Source organism: Malus sylvestris, chromosome 15, assembly GCF_916048215.2.
Source record: "Malus sylvestris chromosome 15, drMalSylv7.2, whole genome shotgun sequence".
Classification (NCBI taxonomy): domain Eukaryota; kingdom Viridiplantae; phylum Streptophyta; class Magnoliopsida; order Rosales; family Rosaceae; genus Malus; species Malus sylvestris.
Genome location: NC_062274.1, coordinates 12,076,930 through 12,101,176, shown reverse-complemented (window position 1 = coordinate 12,101,176; position 24,247 = coordinate 12,076,930). Strand labels below are relative to the sequence as shown.

Here is a 24,247-nt window from a genome sequence, read left to right as displayed (position 1 = left end):
ATGAAACGTCAATATTCATGTGCATGGCATGGTCCAACTCCAATCACGTATTTATGTTTGTTCCTTCATGGTGTGTGAAAGACTCTAGATATACTCTTTCGTAGCTAGCTATCTAGATCCACACTCTCTTTTATCCAACAAGGCAACAACCCATATGGATTATGGATATGGTATCTCCTTCAAATTTTAGGTCAACTAAAATTATTTTTTAAAGTATTATAGTTTAATATGTTGAGGGCGAGCTTTAGTCGAACGAAAATGTTTCTTATTTGTAAACAGAAGGTCATAGATTTGAGTCGTGGAAACAACCTCTTTGCAAAGAAAATATTAGACCACGTACGATAGATATTTCTCCTCCGACCATCACAAAGCGAGAGCCTTGTTGGCTTCGGGTCACACTTGTTTATTTTAATATGTTAAAAAGTATATATATTTTTCCTTAATTACTTTGACTTGTCAATGGGATACGGTGAATTTTCACCCAAAACAGAACCACCAAAACCTAATTCATTGGATGTTAGATAAGATATTGCTATCTTTTTGTGGTCTTTCGTGGACTTTGTGACAATATTATTTTTATTCAAAAGCCGAAGCCTTAACTTTTAATTATTTGAAATTTGAATTGTGATCTGCTCACACCCACTACACCCACCACTGCCGTATGGGATTTATTTTTAGATTAAGCAATAGCAGATGGTAGTATATATTTGTAGACATCGAAATTTCGTAAATAAATGTTGACCGATAAATCAAAGTGTCAACGCTCATGTATTACATAAATTTTACACGTAGCGTATGACTCAACGAAAATTGAAATGAGTTGGAAAAGTCATCAAATAGGACACGTGTCAACACCTGGCAGAAACGACTTATTTCATCTGGGATATTATATTCAAAATTAGGCATTGGAAAATTCTATAAATACAAGCCCATTTCATTCATTTAAATGAACCAATTCATATTACACCTTGAAGCTCTGAAGCTCTGAAACTCCGAAGCTCTCAAGCGTCCAGGTTCCCGAAGAATCCAGAAAGTGTTCTTCGTTCTTCGTTCATCGTTCTTCCAAGATCAAGCCCCAACGGCCCTTTGGATCAACAATCATCCACCAATTCAAGATCAAGCCCCGACGGCCCTTGAAGAAAGTGTTCTTCGTTCTTCGTTCATCGTTCTTCCAAGATCAAGCCTCGACGGCCCTTGGATCAACAATCATCCACCTTCAAGATCAAGCCCCGACGGCCCTTGAAGAAAGCGTTCTTCGTTCTTCGTTCATCGTTCTTCCAAGATCAAGCCCCAACGGCCCTTTGGATCAACAATCATCCACCAATTCAAGATCAAGCCCCGACGGCCCTTGAAGAAAGTGTTCTTCGTTCTTCGTTCATCGTTCTTCCAAGATCAAGCCCCGACGGCCCTTGGATCAACCATCCACCAATTCAAGATCAAACCCCGACGGCCCTTGAAGAAAGCACCATCGTTCATCATCCGTTCATCCAAGATCAAGCCCCAACGGCCCTTTGGATCAACAACGTCGACAAATCCACACATCCAATCGTTCATCAAGATCAAGCCCAAAAGCCCTTGAAGATCCGTTCATCACTGTTCTTCAAGATCAAGCCCAAAAGCCCTTGGAGATCCGTTCATCACTGTTCTTCAAAGATCAAGCCCAAAAGCCCCTTTGAAGATCCGCTCAAATCCACCTTCAAGATCAAGTCCACGGCCCTTGAAGAACGTTCATCCTTAGATCAAGCCCAACGGCCCTTTGGATCAATCACACATCCACAAATACGCACTTTACGGAGATCGAATCAGAGAATCAAAATTTGAGAGAGATTGTAACCCGAAATCATCAAAATACAAATATTTGTTTGTGCACGTTCGTTCTTGTCTCTTTCGTTTTCAGGAATTTTCCGTGTTCACAAATTGGCACGCCCAGTGGGACAATCTCTGCCTCTCATCTCTTTCTCCGTTCAAGAAATTCAAGCGCGCTTCCAAAATTAATGGCATCAAGGAAGGCTCAAACTGTTCCCGCAACCGGCGCAAAGAACAAAAGCGTCCTCGTCGCAACTGGTGTCACTTTGGGCATCATGACTCGAAGCATGGCAAGAGCTACTTCTGCCGCCTCTTTCACCTCTGCATCAACTCTGCCAAGGGAACAAAAGCACCCAAGGCACGAGCCTTTGATCACCTTAGCCTCACTAAGGGCACCAAGGGGGGAAAGCCCAAGGAAATACTCTGAATCCATGCTCTCCGATGCCGATTCAAGCGACAGTTCAGCCATGCAAGTCATGACCATTGGAGCAACTTCAATCGATGAGCAGCTGGCTCAAATGAATGAAGCAATCGCAAGGCTAACCCGAACTGTGGAAGAAAAAGACTTGCAAATTGCAGCACTAGTCAACCGATTGGAGGCGCAAGACGGCGATAAACCCGACCCAGATGATGATCCACTAAAAGGAGGAGCTGGCGGAGATGAATAACCCCCGGTGAAGAAAATCGATGGGAAGCCGGAGCCAGACCAAGCAGCGGCACTCATGGGATCTCTTTCTATCCAGCAGCTGCAGGAGATGATCACCAACACCATCAAGGCACAGTACGAAGGGAACTCACAAACCTCATTGTTCTACTCGAAGCCCTATTCCAAGAAAATTGATGCCCTAAAGATGCCAAGGGGTTATCAACCACCAAAGTTCATGCAGTTTGATGGAAAAGGAAACCCAAAGCAGCACGTTGCACATTTCGTCGAAACTTGCAACAACGCGGGGACGGAGGGAGACTACCTCGCCAAGCAGTTTGTGCGCTCGCTGAAAGGAAATGCCTTTGAGTGGTACACGGATCTAGAGCCTGAGTCCATCAACAGCTGGGAGCAATTAGAACGAGAATTCCTTAACCGCTTCTACAGCACCCGCCGCACTGTGAGCATGCTAGAGCTAACGAGCACAAAGCAGTGGAAGGACGAGCCAGTCATTGACTACATCAACAGATGGCGCACTCTAAGCCTCGACTGTAAAGACAGGCTCTCGGAAACCTCTTCAATCGAGATGTGCATCCAAGGCATGCAATGGGGTTTGCAATACATCCTTCAAGGCATTAAACCACGGACTTTCGAGGAATTGGCCACTCGCGCCCATGACATGGAGTTGAGCATCGCCCATTATGGGAAGAAGGAACCGATCGCCGACTACAAAAACGACAAAGTTCTTGGGCCAAAGGTGGAGAAGGCTACGTGGAAACCCACCAAGGAAGCAATGACGGTCAACACAGCTCCCGTCAAAATCCCTACATGAGGCAAGGCGATTCAAGCCGAAGGCTTTCGTGATCAAGAGATGCGTAGACGCACTTTGAAGGAGCTTGAGGAGAAGACTTATCCATTCCCCGACTCTGATGTGGTTGCCATGCTAGATGACCTGTTGGACAAGAAGGTGATCAGTTTGCCTGAGTGCAGACGGCCGGAAGAGATGAATCGTACCGACAGTCCAAGATACTGTAAATTCCACCGCTTCATCAGTCATCCGACAGAAAAATGTTTCGTGCTGAAAGATCTCATCATGAAGCTGGCTCAGAAAGGAATCATCGAGCTAGATCTTGACGATGTGGTGAAGTCAAACTATACCACCTTCACTTCTGGCTCTTCCGACTCAAAGTTTTCACCTCAACCGCTGGGGGCATCCTCCAAGACAAGCAAAGTTGAAGGATGGACTCAAGTCACTCCTAAGAAATTGCACAAGAAGCATACGTCTCATCCACAAGTCCGCCAATCGGAAAGGGGGCAAAGCAGCTCTTGTCAACCTTCAAAGCAACGTGAACGTGTTGAAGATGATGAAATTTCGACATATAGATCGTCCATCCCTATCACGATGCGTGATTTCTTGCCCGAAGACTTCTTCAATCACTCGGTCAAGGCTCCTTGCTATGGAGATTGTGAGGAACGCCTCTCCAAAATTGCTTGACAAATTCACCAATGCTCCTTGTTCGCACGAGCCTAAACTGCACGAACCAAAGCTCCTTGTCCACAAGAGCCTAAACTGTAGGACACAAAGCTCATTGTCTGTAAGAGCCTAAACTGCAAGACACAAAGCTCCTTGTCTGTAAGAGCCTAAACTGCAAGACACAAAGCTCTTTGTCTGTAAGAGCCTAAACTGCAGGACACAAAGCTCCTCGCCTGCACGAGCTGAAACTGCAACACGGCACCAAATGCTCCTTGTCTGCACGAGTTGAAACTGCGAACGACACCAACGCTCCTTGCTTGCATGAGCTGAAACTGCAACACGGCACCAAATGCTCCTTGTCTGCACGAGTTGAAACTGCGAACGACACCAACGCTCCTTGCCTGCATGAGCTGAAACTGCAACACGGCACCAAATGCTCCTTGTCTGCATGAGTTGAAACTGCAAACGACACCAACGCTCCTTGCCTGCACGAGCTGAAACTGCAACACGTCACAAAGCTCCTGGTCTGCACAAGCATAAAAGGCAACACCAACGCTCCTTGCCTGGACGAGCATAAAAGGCAACACCAACACTCCTTGCCTGCACGAGTTGAAACTGCAACACGGCATAATGCTCCTGGTCTGCACGAGCATAAAAGGCAACACCAATGCTCTTGGTCTGCACGAGCATAAAAGGCAACACCAACGCTCCTTGTCCGCACGAGCCTAAAAGGCGACAACAAATTGCTCATTGCCTGCACGAGTTGAAACTGCAAACGGCACCACCAAAAGAAAATACAAAAAAAAATATATCTATGTATTTGAACTACGTCATGACTTGATCCCTCCTCAACTGAGGGTACGTAGGCAACTTGAAACTTCAAAACTTCAAGTACAGTCACATCATCAACAAAAATACAAACACTTTGAAGAATAAAGAGCAAATCCAAAATACGAATACTTTATTTCTTTAAAGGAATGAGTTGGCAAGCGGCAAGGGCAAGTAGCAAGGCCGTCAACACCAGCTTCGTCACTCTGGCCACCATGCTTCAAACGACGAAGAAACTTCAATGACCGCCGTCAAACGACTAGCCAGTCATGAAGCTCGACGCTTTACATTCTGCCTCAAGCTCCAAGCGGCAAGGGCAAGTGGCAAGGCCGTCAACACCAGCTTCGTCACTCTGGCCACTATGCTCCAATCGACGAAGAGACTTCAATGATCGCCGTCAAACGACTAGCCGGCCATGAAGCTTGCCACCTTACATTCTGCCTCAAGCGCCACATAGCAAATCCCCGCTGCAGTCTCTTGCACAACCCCACACGGTAAAAGTGACGCGCTGAAAAGGCATAGATATATATATGTATATATGTGTGTGTTATGTTAAATAAGTAAATACATATGTTAGAATGTGTTATGTTAAATAAGTAAATACATATGTCATAATGTGTACTGTTAAAAAAAACAAAAACAAAAAAAAAACGTATGTTATTATGTAAAAAATAATAATAAAAAAAAGAAAAAATAAAAAAGAGAGATACATGTTTTATGTATTTACAAAAAAAAAACATATGTTTTATGTATTAATATATATATATATATATATAAAGGGCCTCAGAAGCAGCCCGTGTCCAAAACCAGATCAACCCAGGCCCGGCTGTCAAAGCCCAAGTCTCTCGCAGCTTTTTCTCCCTAGCGAGCTCAGCTCTCATCCTCACTCGGCCCTAAGCCTCGTCTCCACCAATAGAAAGGGAGTAAGAGCCCGGGCCTCCTTTTATTTCACAGGCCCAGATGCCAAGACCAAACCCGGCAAGAAGCCCAAAAGACCTTGCCATCTTCCTCCCTGTCAGGATCCGACATTAAAGTCACTGTCGATCTCTCCTGATCATCGTCAATAGCTGCAATACCACCTCAGCAGATTTCGGTCATGGCATCAAAGCTCTGCGACTCTTGCCAATCGGCGACGGCGACTCTGTACTGCCGCACCGACTCCGCCTTCCTCTGCGTCAACTGCGACTCCAAGATCCACGTGGCCTCGTGGCTGCTCCCGAACCCCAAGGCGGTGGAAAATCCAGATCTGAACTCGGGGCAGTGCTTGTTCCAGGAAATGGATCCGTATCTGGATCTGGACTACGGGCATATGGATCCGAAACTTGAAGAAGCTTAGGAGCAGAACAGCTGCGGCGCGGACGGCGTCGTTCTGGTGCAGAGCAAGAACATGCAGCCTCTGCTAGTTAACGACCAGAGCTTCGAACTTGACTTCTCCGCCGACGCAACCCGATTCCGGCAACCGCTTCTGGGGCCGAACCTTCTGCTCCCACGACTCTGTCGAAAAATTCTCCTGCCTCACAGCCGACTGCAGCTCAGGAAAATTGGAGTGCTCAGGCAACGGAGCCACCCCGCCCGCCACTCTCGCTGAATTCACACTCGACGACTCCGGCGGGCTTGATTTCTACGCCGTCAGAACCACCGTCAGAGACCCTGACAACCACAAGAAGATCTCCCACCTCACGGCACTACAAGAGTTGAGCCTCCAGCTCCCACCTCCTTCTCGCCGCAGGCGACCGCCAGAGCCGCATCACCCTCCTTGATCTCCGCCATTGATCCCGCCACCAGCGTCCATGAGCTGCTCGAATACCCCGCCTACACCAAATTCTCTATACTCTTCCTCCTTCCCAACAATCGCGGAGAAGATGATCACTTTCCCTGATCTATCAGCTGGAAGCTCAGGAGGCTCAGTCTCTGATGCCAAACCAAATGCCTCTTCCTCTGGAGCGTCAACTGCCAAGGATCCATGCTTTCCACCTTCAAGTTCAGTCACTGGACTTGAAGGTTGTAGCTTAGATTGGTGTCTCTGACTCGGCTTGAGGTTGTGACTTGGGTTGGTGCTGCAGGATCCATGCTTTCCATCTTCATGACTCAGTCATTGGACTCGCAAATGATCCTGAAGCTTTTGCTGAACTAAGAGAGCGAAGATTGGCGCTGTTGACGGTGGCGAAGAAGCTTCGGAAGCGCTGTCAATCTGTCACTCCCCTTGTAGAGGTGATGCAGCAGCAGTGCGAGGAAGGCAGTGGTGGTGCAGTAAAGGTACAGTGGTGCAGCAGCAAGCGAGATAGGGCAGCGTAGTTTTGTGCAATGCTTTGTGCAGTGAGGACGACAAGGCTGTGCAGCAAAGAAACAGCGCAGTGAAGATGCAAAACAGTGTGCGGTGCAGAAGCAATGGGGATGGTGCAGTGGAGATGCAGTGGACAGTGCAATGGCAAAGGCTATGCTGCGACGGTGCGACGGCGATGCTGTGCAGCAAGGAAACAGTGCAAAGACGACAAGGCAGTGCAGCAAGTTCAACAGGCAGTATAGATGGTAATGCAGTGAAGATGCTGGCAGTGCGATGGGTGTACGGTGGCTGTGCTCAGTGGCAGTACAACGGGTGTGCAGTGGCTGTGCTCTGTGGTTGGGCTCAGTGGCTGTGCTCTGGATTCTAGCTGGATCCGACATCAAGGTCACCTTCATGCTCTCCATGCGCCTTCATCCTTCCCTGCAAATTTCCCAGCCCATCATTGAAATTTATAAAAAAAATAATAATAGAAAATGGGATGGTGGATCAAAGATGGGGAACAGCCCCATGACAGATCAAAAGTTTCTGGTGGTGCATGGGCACCATGTGCAGAAAGAAAAAAAAAATTTGCAAAAAATAACAAAATGAAAAAGTTTGATCTTTGGTGCGTCTGGCACCATGATTAAAGAAAAAATTGTTTGATATTTGGTGCTCTGGCACCATGTGCAAAAAAAATAAAACAGGAGAAAAGAAAGGAAAATATAAAATATAAAATAAAAAAAATAAAAAAAAAAAGCATTAAGAGAAATAAAAGTCCATTTTATTTATTTTTTCTGGAAATTTTACATAAAATTGCATTCTACATACTTAAAAAAAAAATAATCAAATTTACAAGAGGGGATCTTCAAGGACGATCAGGTGCCGCCTCACCACTCGGCAGAGCTCCAGAAATGAGAGGCGCCGGAGGTTGACTGTTTGAAGCCACACCACTCGGCGGAACTCCAGGAAGAAGAGGAGCCAAAGGTTGATCATTTGGAGCTTCATTACGCGGTACAGCCCCAGAAGACGAAGGCAAATGCTGCTGGAACAAACCCACAAACCTCTGATGATCAAGTAAAATCTGACCATCAGATTCTTGTATCTGGTCAATCTTCTTCTTCATGTTTGTCGCATAGCTATGTGCGAGCTTATGCAACTGTTTATTCTCCTGCTTGAGCCCTCTAATCTCCTGTTTGAGACTCATCACTTCCGCCGCCAATGATTCAACTTGACGGGTTCGAGCAAATAGGCGTTGGGCCATATTAGACACAGAACCTGCACACTGCACACTGAGAGCCAAAGAATCCTTAACAGCCAACTCATCAGACCGTTTGGAAAGTAGTCTGTTATCTCTGGGAGTGACAAGGTTTCGGGCCACCACCGCAGCGGTCATATCATTCTTCACCACCGAATCCCCAACGGTAAGAGGACCATTAGGGGATATGAAGGATGGGCACCATATGTTATCTGGAGAAGACGGGACTACCTCTTCACCAAGGTTCAAATCAAAACGACGGTCGGAGGGTCCAGACATTTTCAAAGTGTTGAAGGAATAAGAGATCGGACAAATCAAGATCTTAGAAGTACAAGAGGGGAGTTTTCACAAGCGAAAATTCAAGTGTGCTTTGAAACGAACTGCATGCCTCTATAAAAATCAGCACTCGACGGGATTTCAGAGATCGAAGAGGCGAGCTCAGAATTCGAAGAGGCCATTCAAAAATCGAAGAGGCAAGCTCAGAAATCGGAGAAGCATCTTGCTTTTCCAGACGTGTCGGCACCCGTCACACGCAAACTCAGCTTTGCGGAAATCACGGGTAATTTGTCGAAGCGCCAATCCCAGATATCGAAGAGGCGCCAGTCTTTTTCAGCCGCGTCATCACCTGTCATATGCACACTCAACTTTGCGCAAATCACGGGCAATTTGTCGAAGATTTTCGGTGAAGGAGAAAGCACGTGAAGTTTACTGTTCAATCACGCGTTAGTTGCCGACACGAGTGAAAGAATAGTACCTCTACAGGTATTAAGGGACCTTCTATAACTGTCCACCTTCACCTTCCATAGCAAGGCAGACACACAGAGTTTTTCTTCATCTCCAAAAATGTTTTCCCAACGAAGCCTCTCGAGTCATTCAGTGTTCCTTATTCCTTGGGGTACCTCTGCAAGCCAATGACTCCAAAGCAAAAGTATCTCATATCACCAGGGTAGAAAGCAAGAGTATCTCATATCATGTGTTCTCCCTGTCCTTTCCTTTGTCCTTGTTCTTACCTACAAAGACAAGGATAAAGAAAACAATATGCCGGAACTTCCACTCAAACTCGGGTAAGGAATCGACTGCTTGGAACCCTTCCCTGATTGCCTACCTAGCACTGCTCTCGAGTACTCGCCTTCCACTGCTGCTGTACTTTCAAAGAAGCTGCCACATCTGCTTGGAGGACAGATAAGGCAAGTGAAAATGATACCTTGCAGCATGTGGAGACAAGGTGCAGAAGGAACAAGCAGAGAAGAATGCGGTCTGCACGATCAACTCAGCAGAAGGAGTCCGAACTGAGGAACTCGAGAAGCTGCCACATCTGCCTAAAGAAACAAGCAGAGAAGAATGCAGCATGCACAGTTAACTCAGCAGAAAGAGTCTGAGATGAAGAACTCGAGAAGATGCTGCATCTGCCTGAGGACGGTGAACTCGTTTTGACCCTCAAATTCTTGGGTCGACTTACTAGGCGTTGTGGGCTGCACGTGCCGATTCACCACCCTTGAATCAAATCCTTAAAGACCAAGTCACCAATTGGAAGAGGAGCCCATCAATCTCGAAGATCATACCGTTGACCAAACTACTCAGGTGTGAATTAGAAAGATTGAACAAAGCAACAAGTCGTCACCTTCACCTCGTGCCTGCTTGCCGTGTGTTCGAGTCAACCTTCAAGAATCAAGCCTCAGCGGCCCTTGAAGAAGCTTCCAGCCAAATTCAAAATCAAGCCTCGACGGCCCTGGAAGAAATCACAAGTCCGATTCAAGATTAAGTGTCTCCCACCCTTGAATCAAAACCTAGTTCAAGAATAAGCTGTGGAAAATCAACAATTGGAGGAATCTAGAAAATCCTTCAACCCAGTTCAAGATCAAAGCTGTGGAAAGTCAACAAAGCGCAACAAAATACGTGTCGATTCACCCACTACCAAAGCCAAAGATCATCTACCACATGAAGCTCCTTGTGGTCCAATTTCAACCTTCAAGATCAAGCCTCGACGGCCCTTGAAGAAATTTCAAACAACAATTCAAGATCAAGCCTCAACGGCCCTTGAAGAAATCTCAAGCCCAATTCAAGATCAAGCCTCGACGGCCCTTGGATCGACATCTACAGTAAGGGACTTCAAAACGCATCTCCTACACGTGACAAGCACATGTATACGACGTGCCTTGAAGTGGGGGCATTTGTAGACATCGAAATTTCGTAAATAAATGTTGACCGATAAATCAAAGTGTCAACGCTCATGTATTACATAAATTTTACACGTAGCGTATGACTCAACGAAAATTGAAATGAGTTGGAAAAGTCATCAAATAGGACACGTGTCAACACCTGGCAGAAACGACTTATTTCATCTGTGATATTATATTCAAAATTAGGCATTGGAAAATTCTATAAATACAAGCCCATTTCATTCATTTAAAGGAACCAATTCATATTACACCTTGAAGCTCTGAAGCTCTGAAACTCCGAAGCTCTCAAGCGTCCAGGTTCCCGAAGAATCCAGAAAGTGTTCTTCGTTCTTCGTTCATCGTTCTTCCAAGATCAAGCCCCAACGGCCCTTTGGATCAACAATCATCCACCAATTCAAGATCAAGCCCCGACGGCCCTTGAAGAAAGTGTTCTTCGTTCTTCGTTCATCGTTCTTCCAAGATCAAGCCTCGACGGCCCTTGGATCAACAATCATCCACCTTCAAGATCAAGCCCCGACGGCCCTTGAAGAAAGCGTTCTTCGTTCTTCGTTCATCGTTCTTCCAAGATCAAGCCCCAACGGCCCTTTGGATCAACAATCATCCACCAATTCAAGATCAAGCCCCGACGGCCCTTGAAGAAAGTGTTCTTCGTTCTTCGTTCATCGTTCTTCCAAGATCAAGCCCCGACGGCCCTTGGATCAACCATCCACCAATTCAAGATCAAACCCCGACGGCCCTTGAAGAAAGCACCATCATTCATCATCCGTTCATCCAAGATCAAGCCCCAACGGCCCTTTGGATCAACAACGTCGACAAATCCACACATCCAATCGTTCATCAAGATCAAGCCCAAAAGCCCTTGAAGATCCGTTCATCACTGTTCTTCAAGATCAAGCCCAAAAGCCCTTGGAGATCCGTTCATCACTGTTCTTCAAAGATCAAGCCCAAAAGCCCATTTGAAGATCCGCTCAAATCCACCTTCAAGATCAAGTCCACGGCCCTTGAAGAACGTTCATCCTTAGATCAAGCCCAACGGCCCTTTGGATCAATCACACATCCACAAATACGCACTTTACGGAGATCGAATCAGAAGATCAAAATTTGAGAGAGATTGTAACCCGAAATCATCAAAATACAAATATTTGTTTGTGCACGTTCGTTCTTGTCTCTTTCGTTTTCAGGAATTTTCCGTGTTCACAATATTTTCCAAACTTTAGCTAATTACGCAAAATTACGAGAATTTTTTTTTTTAGTTTTTAATGCTACGAGAAACAAACGTCTCGGATTGAATGAAAAACATCTAATGGTTATGATTAATGATTAATCTATCTAATACTATGTGGTATGAAAGTGGTATCCAAATATACAACGAATCATCATTAATTAAGTGATATCTAAATTCTAAAGTCCCTTTCACAACTGCAATACTTTTGAAGGTTTAATTTTCTTTCTTTGAACTCATCAAGAAAAAGAACATCGAAAGTATGACTCATGAAAGGTTCTAGTCACTGCAGGCTAGCTGTAGTCCCACTCAAAATCATTGCTTCAGACAAAATAGGTGTCGGCTCAATCTGATAAATTATCTAAAAGTTAAACATCTGTAAAATAAAAAAAGAAAAATATGTAATCACATAAGTGAACTTATTGGTGTATACATGTTTTACGATGTTCTTATACATATCTTGTTTTTGTTACAATTAAACAAAATTTCTGCTAAGAAGTTGTTCCTATGCGTATAACGTATCCATACAGGTCATTTTAACATGTGATTAGGTTAATCATAATCAACACCCACTTTCTAGTTCTTTATATGTATGTGATACGTCCTAATGTTTGTCGATGCATGCATGTTTTGTTTAGAAATGAGATATATACCTTATCAATGTTATCAAGTAATTCCAAATGCATGCATATATATATAAAATGCATACAGCTACGTAATTCGAAGATGCTTCCATCGTCTCAATGAAAGAAAAGAACAAATAAACGATTTAAGTTTAGAAAAAGAGACATGATTTAGTGCCCCGATTAGTGATTACGATTTGATACATATTTTATTCCAAGTCCAAAGAAGAAACAGTTCTCTTTACTTTTAGCTAACAAATAAAGTTAGATATATATATTCTTCATTGCTCATGAGATAAAATTTTAGTTGAGACGGATATATGTCATTATTTTTTGAGATATCCCGGTCTAGATTTATTATTAAGGAGGTTTGTTTGGACTCTCACTTTTAGCCCTATTTTTAACAAACAACAAATCAATTAAAAGCAACCTCGCTAGGGTGAGATTCTCTTAATGGCGAAAAACACTTTTCTAGAGAAGAACCTGTCATTTACGTTTCAGGAAGCACTTCCGTGTGTTTTTCTTAAGAAACTATTTGGAATTTTTCTAAATTCTTTTACTTTTCTCAAATAAAAGCAACAGTCACAAACTGTTTTTTTTAATTTTTAATTTTCATTTGGGCAACAGTCGCAAACTTTTATCGGTTGGAGTGCTTTTGTATAAAATAACGATCATAAGCGGGCCTTAGCGAGTCAAAGCCCAATAACTCATATCAGGCCCAATCCAAATTAGTGATCCATGAGACCAATAAAGTCATCGCCAAAACGTATAAAATGCTCAGTGGATATCAGGCGCGATGAAATTTGAGAGAGCAGAAATGCTGAGACGAAAGCCAACCAAGATCGAACTCAAAATCGAAGACAAAGACGAACTCGAAAAAGCTCGCAAGCAGCGCGCCGCCGCCACCTCCATCACCACAACCACCGCCGCCACTACTCTTCTCCACCACGTCGACCGCGCCAAAGACCCCTCCTCCAAAACGCACCGTATCGGCCTTCCTCAGTAATCGAATTTCGAACGCCTCCAAATATCTTTATGTCTCAAATCCCCAAAGCTCTGATGGAAGTGGAGGTCAAGCTCCGGCTCCTGGACGCCGCCGCCCACCGCCAAGTCACCACCCTCCTGGCGCCATTCCTCGTCGCCACACACCGCCAGGAGAATCTCTTCTTCGACGGCTCCAAAGCCGAGCTCGCGGCGCGCCGGGCCGTCCTCCGGCTACGATTCTCCGACAGGAGCCCTCTCTGTGCCGTGACGCTCAAGGCGCGGGCAGTGCTGGTCCAAGGCGTCAGCCGAGTTGAGGAGGACGAGGAGGAGCTCGACCATTCGATCGGGCGGGCCTGCGCTGCCGAGCCAGAGAAGCTGATGACGGCGGAGTCTAGGGTTCTGAGGAGGGTGAGAGAGGAATTTGGGGTTTTAGGGTTTGTGGGATTGGGAGGGTTCAGGAATGTGAGGGATGTGTATGATTGGAAAGGCTTGAAATTGGAGGTGGATGAGACTAAGTATGATTTTGGTACTTGTTATGAGATTGAGTGTGAGAGTGCTGACCCTGAAGGAGTCAAGGTGGTGCTTGAGGACTTGTTGAAGGAAAATGGGGTTCGGTATTCTTACTCAGAAGTATCAAAGTTTGCAATTTTTCGAGCTGGGAAGCTGCCCGTTACCGAGTGAATGGGGTAAGTTTTGTGATTGAATTGTATTTGGAAATTTCTGGAAATTTCTCTTCTTTCCTGATTGAATGCTTTTTTAAGTTAACTTACAATGTGGGTTTATGAGGAAGTCTGATTGCAATAGATTTGAATTTGGTGAATTTGTGGTAGAATCATGTGTGTATGTTTGTTATTGTGATGGCATGGATTTGTAAGTGATTCAAGTTTGTGTCGATTCTACGTCTTTAAAATCCTGATATTGCCTTCTTTTCCTATCAGTTAAGTAAAGATCAAGTTAGTGCACCGTTAGTTTCTCCGCTTTAATTCGGGTATGATCATTTCATTGTTGGAGTCTTTAAGTTTTCTGTTTCTGTCAACGGGCCCTTACATCCTGCACATCTCCGTTGCTGGACTCTTCAGTTTCAGTGAACCTAGCATTGTTTGTTTCAAAGATCCTTGGACACAATGTCGGTGAGAAGAACCTGTAACCCTCTAATCTCTTTGGAAAATCAACAAATGACCACTGACTGTTCTCGGGTCAAGCTTTCTTTCTGCTGGGTTATACATTTTGGCACGAGCCTTGCAGCCCCATACATGAAGGTAGTCCAATCATTTATCCTACAAGTCCATAGCTCAAATGGAGTTTTGTTTACTGATTTACTTGGCACTCGGTGTGATATATAGATGGCCATCTTGAGTGCCTCTTCCCACAAGAACATTGGAAGACTTGTTCTACTCATCATGCACCTAACCATTTCTTTCATTGTCCTATTCTTCTCTCGGCCACCCCATTTTGTTGTAGTGTTCCAGGAGTAGTATATTGAGCTTAAATCCCATTTTTGCCATTGGGCCCTTTTGTTGCCCTTTCTCAGTAAACCTGCCATAATACTCTCCACCACGGTCTGACTTCAAGGTTTTAATTGACATTTCTAGTTGTTTTTCCACTTCATGTTTAAAAGTTTTAAAACAACCAAACACTTGACGTTTCTCGGATATAAGGTAAACAAAAGCATACTGTGAAAAATCATCAATAAAAGTCACAAATAGGCATTTTTGCAAATTGTCTGTGTAGGGAAATGACCATAAACGTCTGAGTGTATGAATTCCAAAAGCTTTTGACAATGTGTTTTCTTTATGTTTGTCAATTTCCCTTTCCAACAATCATTACAATCTTGCAGGTCATTAAAATTCAACTTTGTCAATGTGTTTTCTTTTAACAAGAAGTTCTAGTCTCTTTTTGTTAGTGTGTCCAAGCCTCCTATGCCAAAACATGGAGGATTGTTCATTCGTTAATGAACTTTTAAGTGGCAAAACCGACTCCACTGACAGACAATTAGGATTTAACACAACATTATATTTAAACCTCCAAATATCATTATTTAACAAACAAATACCAAGCAAATGATTGAGATTATTTTTCTTGAAAATTCTTGCACTTTCATCAACAATGATAAAAGTGTAACCGGTCCTTACAAAACTAGGAAGTGAAATTGAATTTCTTGTTAAAGAACGATAATTCTAAAACAAATTAAGTTGACAGCTTGAGCTTGAGGGTGCCTATTGCCTCAACAGCCACCTTGTTATCAATTCTTGAGGGATTCACATGAAGGACATTTACAAGAAATGAAGTCTATCATGTTGCACTGAACAACCAATGTCAAACCACTAAGAATTTAGAGGGACCTCCGCAAGATTAATTTCAACAGAAACAAAAGTATTTTCAATTTTATTACGCCTTTTAGTTACCGATTAAGATTCTGAATATATACGATTAAATTAAAAGGTTTACATATTACATAAAACTAGCTGTAAAAGAAAATGTAGCTTCTCAGTTTTACTTCAATAATGATATAAAAGTCACTGCACATGTTAATCTATATAATAGAAAGTGAGAGCCCTAATTTGGGGTCACTCATGCAACAAAAACTTTGGGGTCACGCATTTGACAAAAGATTAGGACAAAATTGCCCCTCAACAAAAAAAATCCAAAAACAGCCCAATATAATATATCAAATCATGTAGGAGTAATTTGGTAATTTGGTCATCATAAAATATAATATAAATATAAGTGGAAACAGAGAAAAGAATAAAAAAAATGGAACGGTGAGTGAAAGTTGATGGTATCCATGTGAAGGGGAGAGAAAAATATAATAAAAAATTAGAAAAATCATGAATATTGTGTTCAAAACATCTTAAGAGGCGCGCAGTGCTGATGATAAATTAATAAAGTTTTTTTTTTTAATTAGTACCTTACAATAGGTTAGTAATAATGTGATTCAATAAGTTGTTTATTAAATATTATTTTCTTTATAAAAAAAAGGTATTTCGCACGCGAATAATAATGTAATTAAATTAAGGGAACTTTAACGAAAAGCACCTGGTACTGTTCACTTTAATGAAAAACCACATTTTTACACTAAAAAGTCAATCCTGGTACTATTCACTTTACCCTTTATTTTGTCATTATCATTAAAACTCAAAGTTTTCAAGCCTTTTTCATTAGTTTTCCTTTAAATTAATTGTCAAATGATTGTTTTTTTTAACAAATGATATTATCTAGGGGTGGGCAAACGGGTACAAGACCCGCGGGGTGAGGCGGGTACATGCAGTTGGGGCGGGTACGAGGCAGGTCTTAAAATTGAAAAACACAAACGGGGCGGGTTCAAGAAATTAACGGGGCGGGGGGGGGGGCGTCCAAAAGGCCCAAGAAACAGGGCCCGATCGGACCCGTTTCACCCAAGCCCACTCAATTTTCCAGTCCAAAAGTCAAAGTACTGCGTTGGTTTTGTGCAGTACACTAGTACTTGTACTACATTTCACTTACTTTTTTTTTTCACTCTTTCTTTCTTTATTTCTGTTTTATTTTTTTTCACTCATTTCACTTTCTTTTTTTTCTTTTTTTTTCACTCAGACCCTCTTCTTCTCTATCCCAAGAGACCCACGATCCCCAAACTCCATTAAGGACAAGAAGATTGAGGACTCAATCGAGAGACTGCCATCCAGTGGTTGGGCAACAACTAGTTGTCGGATGCCGATGAGTTCGAAGATAAGATGGAGTTGGAGAGCATCTGCAACCCAAGCACAAGGTGAAATTATTTAGGTTTTGTGAACTTGAAATTTTATGTTTTATCTGGGACTTGAAATTATAGATCAATGCCTCTCTTTTTTTTCCCCCTTTTTGCAGAACCTTTTGGTCGATGAGTAGGAAGAGGAAATTACAAGGGAATTGATTGAAATTGCTTAGATTCAAAAACCCTAAGGTATTCCCTTTCTTTTATTCTTTGAATTCATAGTCGATGAGAAGGCAAATAGGATTTGTGGGTTTGTATGAAAGAGTTATGTGAAAACCCTAATTTGCCTTGAGAGTGCAGATCTTACGGTGGTTGTTTTGATGGAACCGTTGATAATGATGTTGTTCAAAGAAGCGAATCTTCAAAGGAGGAGAACGAAGAGGAAGAGGAAAGACCACCAAACTTGAGGTGTGAGTGAAAGATTTGGACCCGTGGGGACCCGTAGGAACCGGCCCGTTTCAAAAGGGCCGGGTTAGGTCCGGATCATATTTTGAAAAATCCAAAACGCGCCCCGCCCCGCCCCACCCCGTTGTATTTACGAATGGGTCCGGTCCGGTTCCTTCAATTTTGGGCCTGGGCCGGCCCGTGCCCATCCCTAATATTATCTACACTAAGGGGGAGGGGGTTGGCTTAGCCTCATAATGAGCTAGCAATAATGTGATTCAATCAATTATTTATTAAATATTATTTTTTCTATTATTAATGTAAATTCTATAGAAACCGATTTTATTATGTGAATTCAGCTCCTTTAATTGGTTTATGAGGGGTTTCTTCTAGCATGATTTAACATTATTCATTTACTTTAAATATTTGACTTTTCTTTTGTCAATTTATGCATATAAATACATCTAAAAAATGTCAGTTATAAAAAAGTCTCTCGCACGCGCATAATAATGTGATTCAATTAGTTGTCTAATGATCTTTTTTTTTAACAAACGATGTTATCTACACTAAGGGGAGAGAGTGGGCTTAGCCTCACAATGGGCTAGTAATCAGTTGTTTATTAAATATTATTTTTTCTAATCTTAATGTAAATTCAATAAAATGTAGATGAAAATTGAAAGATAACTTTTATTAATATGGATTCAACGGCTTTGAATAGTTAAAAGATCGCTTTTATTAAATGTATTTATTATTCATTTTCATCTACATTAATAAATACATTTAAAACATGTAAATCGCGCGTAACATGTCGTGATTCAAAAAATGTCTTCTGCACTCGCGTGAGCGCGTGCATGGAGGCTAGTCTTATATATAAGGCCAAAGCCCCAATTTGGAGTCACGGTTTCAACAAAATAAAAAGGCCAAAATGCCCCTCAGCCAAAAAAATCAAAAGTAAAAAAAAAAGAATGCATAAAATAATACAAGGGTAATTTTGTAATTTTAATAGTGCTTTTTTTAATAATTAATTTTTTGGTGCAGTTTTTTTTATTTTTAATAATTAGTACCTCACAATAGGTTAGCAACAATGTGATTCAATTTTTATTTTTATTTTTAAATACGTTCAAAACATCTTAAGAGGCATGTAATTCCAGTTATAAAAAGGTCTTTCGCAAGTGGATAACAGACTTAGCCTCATAATGGGCTAGCAATAATGTGATTCAATCAATTGTTTATTAAATATTATTTTCTCTATTCTTAATGTAAATTCTATAGAAACAAATTTTATTATGTGAATTCAGCTGCTTTAATTGGTTTATGAGGGATTTCTTCTAACATGATCTAAAATGATTCATTTACTTCAAATATTTGACTTTCCTTTTGTCAATTTACGCATATAAATACATTTAAAACGTGTAAATCACGCGTAGCACACGCGTGCATGAAGGCTGGTTTACATATAAATAGAGTTTTTTAGAGAGCATTTTCTTGAAAATTCATGGTTTGTTGCGAAATAAGAACGTTTAGAACACACACTATATAAACCGTTCACCGCAATAATCCAAACTTCAGCAAGACGAGTCAACTAACAATCTTCATCAATCAAAACTCCCAAAACCCTAAACTGTTCTCTCTCTTCGTTCTTCTTTTTCCCTTATCTTTGTGCATTGAAATGACGAGCTCCCAATTTATACAAACGCCACATCCCCCCTCATGTTAATTGCATGAAACAACTATATGGCTCAAACTCTGGTGACACGCTCTTTATGTTTATTATGATTCTCCTACTGTGTAAGGTGTGTTAAGTTTGTGTGTTCAAATAATTATAACCGGTCGATATTAAGAGTGGAACTACACTATGGCTGCCTTGGGTCTGCACCACAAAGTAATTAATATGACAGTTCAAAAATAAGTCTACTTTTGCTTAACATCCTCAAGTAATGGTAATGCTCACCACCCTATTTATCTTCGTCGAATGAATTTAAATTTCGAGATTTATATAGTAAATAGATACAAATCTCAAAATTTAAACTCAACCAACGATATTAAGTATAATGGTGAACATTATCATCACTTGAGGATGGTAAGGAAAAATACACCCCTTATATGATACAAACTAAGCCCCTTACAAAAAAAAAAGCGGAGCCTTCATTTTCTTGATTACTTTATATAAACTAGCCTAAGCCTTGTTTTTTTTATTGGGTAAATTATAATTTGCACTTACAAATTTGGGTGCAATTGCACTCCCAACAATACAAAAACTTGTACTTTAATTATAATTTCATATATATGTTAAATTAATTTTTAATGATGACGCAAAAAATATGAAGCCAACATTTTTGAAAAAAATGAATAACAAAATTGTTTAGAGCATCTCCAAAGAAGATGTCAAAATCCTAAGTGGAATGCCACTGTGCATATTTGACATCAAAAGTTTCTTCAACCGAAGTGTTATTTGTTGACTGGATTTAAAGGCTTAGTGATTTGATGTCAAATTTATTTTTAATTCATTTTAATAGTGAGTCCCTTATTCCACTAACATTTCAACAGATAAAAATTTTGTTTCAACATTTTTTTAATAATTACAATCATTTAAAGCTTTATTTAAATAATAAAATAATATTTGACAATTCGGTTGGAGAAGTACAAAATTTGATATAAGACTTCAAATTGTCACATCAATCATCAATTATAATTTGACATTTCCTTTGAAGATGGTCTTAGAATGTTTAACTTAAGAAAAAATCTATTTAAACAGAAAATAACTTTGTTATGCAAATTTTTTAAAGAGACGGTGGGCCCCACCCCTTCAACTATCCATCTTCCACTTCAACCTGCTTCCCCTCCGCACCCTGTGGGTGGTTGGGTGTGTGGAGAGTGGGAAGGCGAGTTGTTATTTGTTCACCTAAAGTTTGTTCTTTCTATGTGGCATCATTAATTAATTTTACGGAGCCCATATGAATGTCGCATCATCATACTATACTAACAGAGTTTTTAATAGAATTAGATGATAAAGACAACTTTGATGATCAAAACAAAGATAAAGAACCAGACTGATGAGTTTAAAGCATAAAAGGCCAAACTTATCAGTTGCCAAACATAAAAGATCACTTATGATTAAAAAAAAAAAACTTTTATGTTTGGCAACTGATAAGTTTGGCCAAACATAAAAGATCACTTAGATAGTATAGATATGCTACACGAGAGTAGTTACTAGTTACATTGGCTTGTGTAGACATACTCTCCGAGACTGCCTCAACGTAAACTTATTTACACATACATGGAGCCACTTCAACAAAAATAGAAACAAAGAGGCAGTGGCTGCCACCGTTGCCTCCTCAGGCGCAAACTACTGTGAGAAATATCTTCTGCCCTCTCGAGCAGTGGCCGGGAAAGGTGCACATGAAATGGAATGTGGTGGGGGTGAGAACTCGAAGAACGATAGTATACTTGGATGCAACTACGGGAACCGCCGTGGTGTTGCATACATTGTAATCATGCCTCTCCACCCATGCCCAGTTTTGTTTACCGTATTCAAACTTAAATACTGCGCAAATAAGGATGTATCATATATATATGCAAACACTAAATGTAGAGGCTCAGTATCCTGATAGGACATGCGTACCTAGGATGTCGTTTACTTTGACTCTATGCTTTGATGCCCATGTTTTATAGTAGTTATCGTAGGGTGGTATGGTCCATCCACGTTGGTCTCCGACTATGTACGTAGCAGCTTTTGCTTCGTGTAGCTGGAGCATCAGTATTAGTACTACCATCATAGTCATCGCACTCATCACATTCGTCATCGTGGTGTTTAGAAGACGGATTTGTGACATGTTTTGAACCATGGAAGATCAGCCTCGAATTATAGCACCGGAGAGGTTGGAGTCCTCACCGGATAACAGAGAAATGCATTTGCGTGCATGAGTTTTGTGATAGAACTGCCGTGTGTGTCTGCTCATTGCTCACACATTTTCTGTTTCTGTTTTTCCAACATCTAAGGCAAAAAGAAAACAATAAACGAAGTCGGAACAGAATGTCATGCTCTAGGCAGAAGGTAAAGCAACAGTTGGTGGAACGAAAGGCTGGTGATTGCGTTGTGTGTCTCTCTCTCTCGTCACGTGAATCACCTTTAATTCCACCAACATCCAGTGCAAGTCATGATGGACCCGCACCCAAGGGAAAAAAAGTGTGGAATAAACAGTTGGTTCCTTTCAAGACGACGATCTCCCGGACAGCTCAAGAACCGGTTGGTTTCATCCAAGACAGCAAACAAAAGAACAATTTTATGAATCCCAACTTATATAAATTGATAAACGAGGTTTAACAACATACAACGATTCTCGACACTACATTAAAGAGGTCTACTGATTTTCATAAAGCGAACAATGCATCTCAAAGATGACCAATAACATTAGCAGTTCATTAAGAACAAGGAATGTAAATTCTACTCTGATCAAACCGACGAGCTAAATTCTGCCTCACTACTTCATAACTCCTGACTGAAAAGGAAACAACACAATGGCAAAGGATGACAGGCGCCTCCTCTCACTTCCTCCTTTTGGCAGGTGGCTCTGAAATCTCGTCCTCCTCTTCTTCCTCTTCTTCTTCTCCATCCTCATCTTCATCATCATCATCATCACCATCATCGTCGTCGTCATCTTCATCATCCTCTTCATCGCTGCCTCCGTCACCATTGGCTTCAGGGTCATCCTCAGGATCCCCTTCTTTATCTGCCCCCTCGTCACCTGAGAGGTCCTCATCTCCTGCATCATCACCCTCTGGGTCATCCACCTCCTCATCATCTCCATCCTCTTCATCATCCTCTGTATCGCTAGCATCTTTGTTTTCCGCACCAGGTTTTTCCAGTTTCAGAATTTCTTCAAAAGGAAACCTAAGAAGGAAGCAACACTTACCAACGAGATTCTATTATGCCCTAAAAAACCAATGGTGCTGGTATACGATGAACAGAACATCGATTTCCTTACCTTCCAGTGACTGCAGTCAATTCTGGTGACGTATTGATATCATTCATCAGCGCCCCAGTCTGAAACAACATTAGCCAGCGTTGGTAAACAGCTTATGACAAATAACATCAGGCTTTTGTTTTACATATTAGAAACGCTATCCTAAGAAGACAGGGTTCAAAATGAATGTCAACTAATATTTTCATTGGTTGACCTAAACAATATACACAATACATATCACTGTTGATAAAAATGGATTCTAAAAAAGGCGTTTGAACATGCATCTCATAACGTTGCAGGCAATGGCCAGCAACGCAAAACAAGTTCTCAAAATATACCTTATATGCAATACCAAATCTAGTCGCAACAAAATAGGAATTCCAACACAAGGCCTACATCACTCAATTATATGAAAAATTTAACAAACTTAAGCCAGATATTCAAAACTAAAACTACCAAATATTCGGTCAATGCAAAATCCAATGCTACAGCCCAACTACAATTACATTCATACATTGTTAGGAAAAGCGGAGAGTGCAAATTTGTTATCTTAGAATGGTAATACCATATACGCAATGTCTGCGCAAATTTCGTTATGGGTTCTATTAAGTCATTTTCGTTACCTATAGTTCTAGGATTATATGCGGGAAAAGCAATTATGAGTATGCACAGCAAAGTTTATGAACTTACAGAAACCAGGGCATTAGAACCTCTATGGCAGACCGCAAACGTCAAGAAATTTGTAACCGTAAGTAACAGTACATCAAAACAATCCAGTTTCCACACGAATTTTTCAATAAGAAACAACAAACGAAACAACTTTTACACAAGGTTACATCTAAAGCAACAATGAAAGAGCGGATTCACAAGAAAACCCACATTCTTCAGCACCTGTTTAAAAGAAGTAGAAGTTTAAGACGACCAATAATTCACAAACAAAGAGTGAAAATTGTTTACAAACTTATGTCGAAATCTAAAACACCGACAAGCAGAAAAAGGTTGTACTCCACATCTACAAACTATCACCTTTAATGTATAAACCAAAGCAAAGAGTTTTCCTCCCCAAACAAACCTAATTCACAAAATTACCAAATTTCATCCCTTAAATTTATCCAAAAAATAATAATTAACTTTTCAAATTTCAAAACCATGGTAAAAGCAAGAAAAAACCCAAACTTCTGAAATATTAGTTCAGTAATAAGCTGCACATTAATGAGATCTCAAGCTGTAAAAAGTTGAAAACACAACAAAAGCATGAAAATTTTAACACTTCAATTCAACCCATGTCATAATTTTCCACACAAACTGAGAGAGAGAGAGAGAGAGAGAGAGAGAGAGAGAGAGAGAGATGTATACCGCAAGGAGCAGCAGAGCAAGGGAGTTGGGAGCAGCAAGGACAGTGTTGACCACCATTGCTTCCAAAAAAGAGCCAAGCCACATGCCCTTTTTCTCAGAGGCGCACAACTCCATCTTCTTCGCTGCAAAAAAAATCTCAAAAATACACTGAAAAAGTAGACAAAAAAATCAGAGCAAAAATTGCACAAACAGAGAGAGAGAGAGAGAGAGTGCGTGTGTGTGAGGAGAGAGAGAGAGAAAGTGTGTGTGGGGAGAGAGGGAGGGAGGGAGGGAGGGAGGGAGGGTGAATTTGAAGGGTGTTTGCGGCAGAATGTCTGGTCTACTGCCACCATGGTACATATATATATGCTGACTAATTGCTCATTAGGTATTTTTAGGGTCAATGTGGTAAATTTAGCATTGACTAATTGGCTACTAGGGATGGTCGTGGAAGTAGTGAAAAGTGAAAACTATTTTTAAATTCAATTCTCGTCAAAAATTGAATTTGAACTAAATTATTGTTAACTCATTATAAAGTTAAATTCATCCCTCATTC

General features: G+C 41.4%; 2 protein-coding genes across 6 annotated transcripts; one reads left to right on the top strand and one right to left on the bottom strand.

The window, feature by feature from the left end:
- Positions 1–13,132: 13,132 nt before the first annotated feature.
- Positions 13,133–17,768, top strand: LOC126602409 (triphosphate tunnel metalloenzyme 3-like). 5 transcript variants are annotated; one of them, XR_007616094.1, is made up of 4 exons: positions 13,133–13,964; positions 16,849–17,023; positions 17,122–17,197; positions 17,309–17,768. XR_007616094.1 is itself a non-coding variant. In XM_050269259.1 (2 exons), exon 1 carries the CDS (start codon positions 13,330–13,332, stop codon positions 13,957–13,959), a length of 630 nt encoding a protein of 209 aa, XP_050125216.1. In that variant the 5' UTR covers positions 13,133–13,329; the 3' UTR covers positions 13,960–13,964; positions 14,217–14,485. The 5 variants fall into 5 exon arrangements, 1 of the variants encoding a protein (XP_050125216.1); XR_007616097.1 differs by lacking the exon at positions 13,133–13,964 and adding an exon at positions 16,642–16,743; XR_007616095.1 differs by lacking the exon at positions 17,122–17,197.
- Positions 17,769–21,673: 3,905 nt separating this feature from the next.
- On the bottom strand, positions 21,674–24,005 carry LOC126602412 (histone H2A.Z-specific chaperone CHZ1-like). Its single transcript, XM_050269263.1, has 3 exons — positions 23,713–24,005; positions 22,378–22,436; positions 21,674–22,283 (listed from the first exon to the last, which is right to left on the bottom strand). The coding sequence occupies exons 1-3, from the start codon at positions 23,824–23,826 to the stop codon at positions 21,938–21,940; spliced, it is 519 nt and encodes a 172-aa protein (XP_050125220.1). The 5' UTR covers positions 23,827–24,005; the 3' UTR covers positions 21,674–21,937.
- Positions 24,006–24,247: the final 242 nt, after the last annotated feature.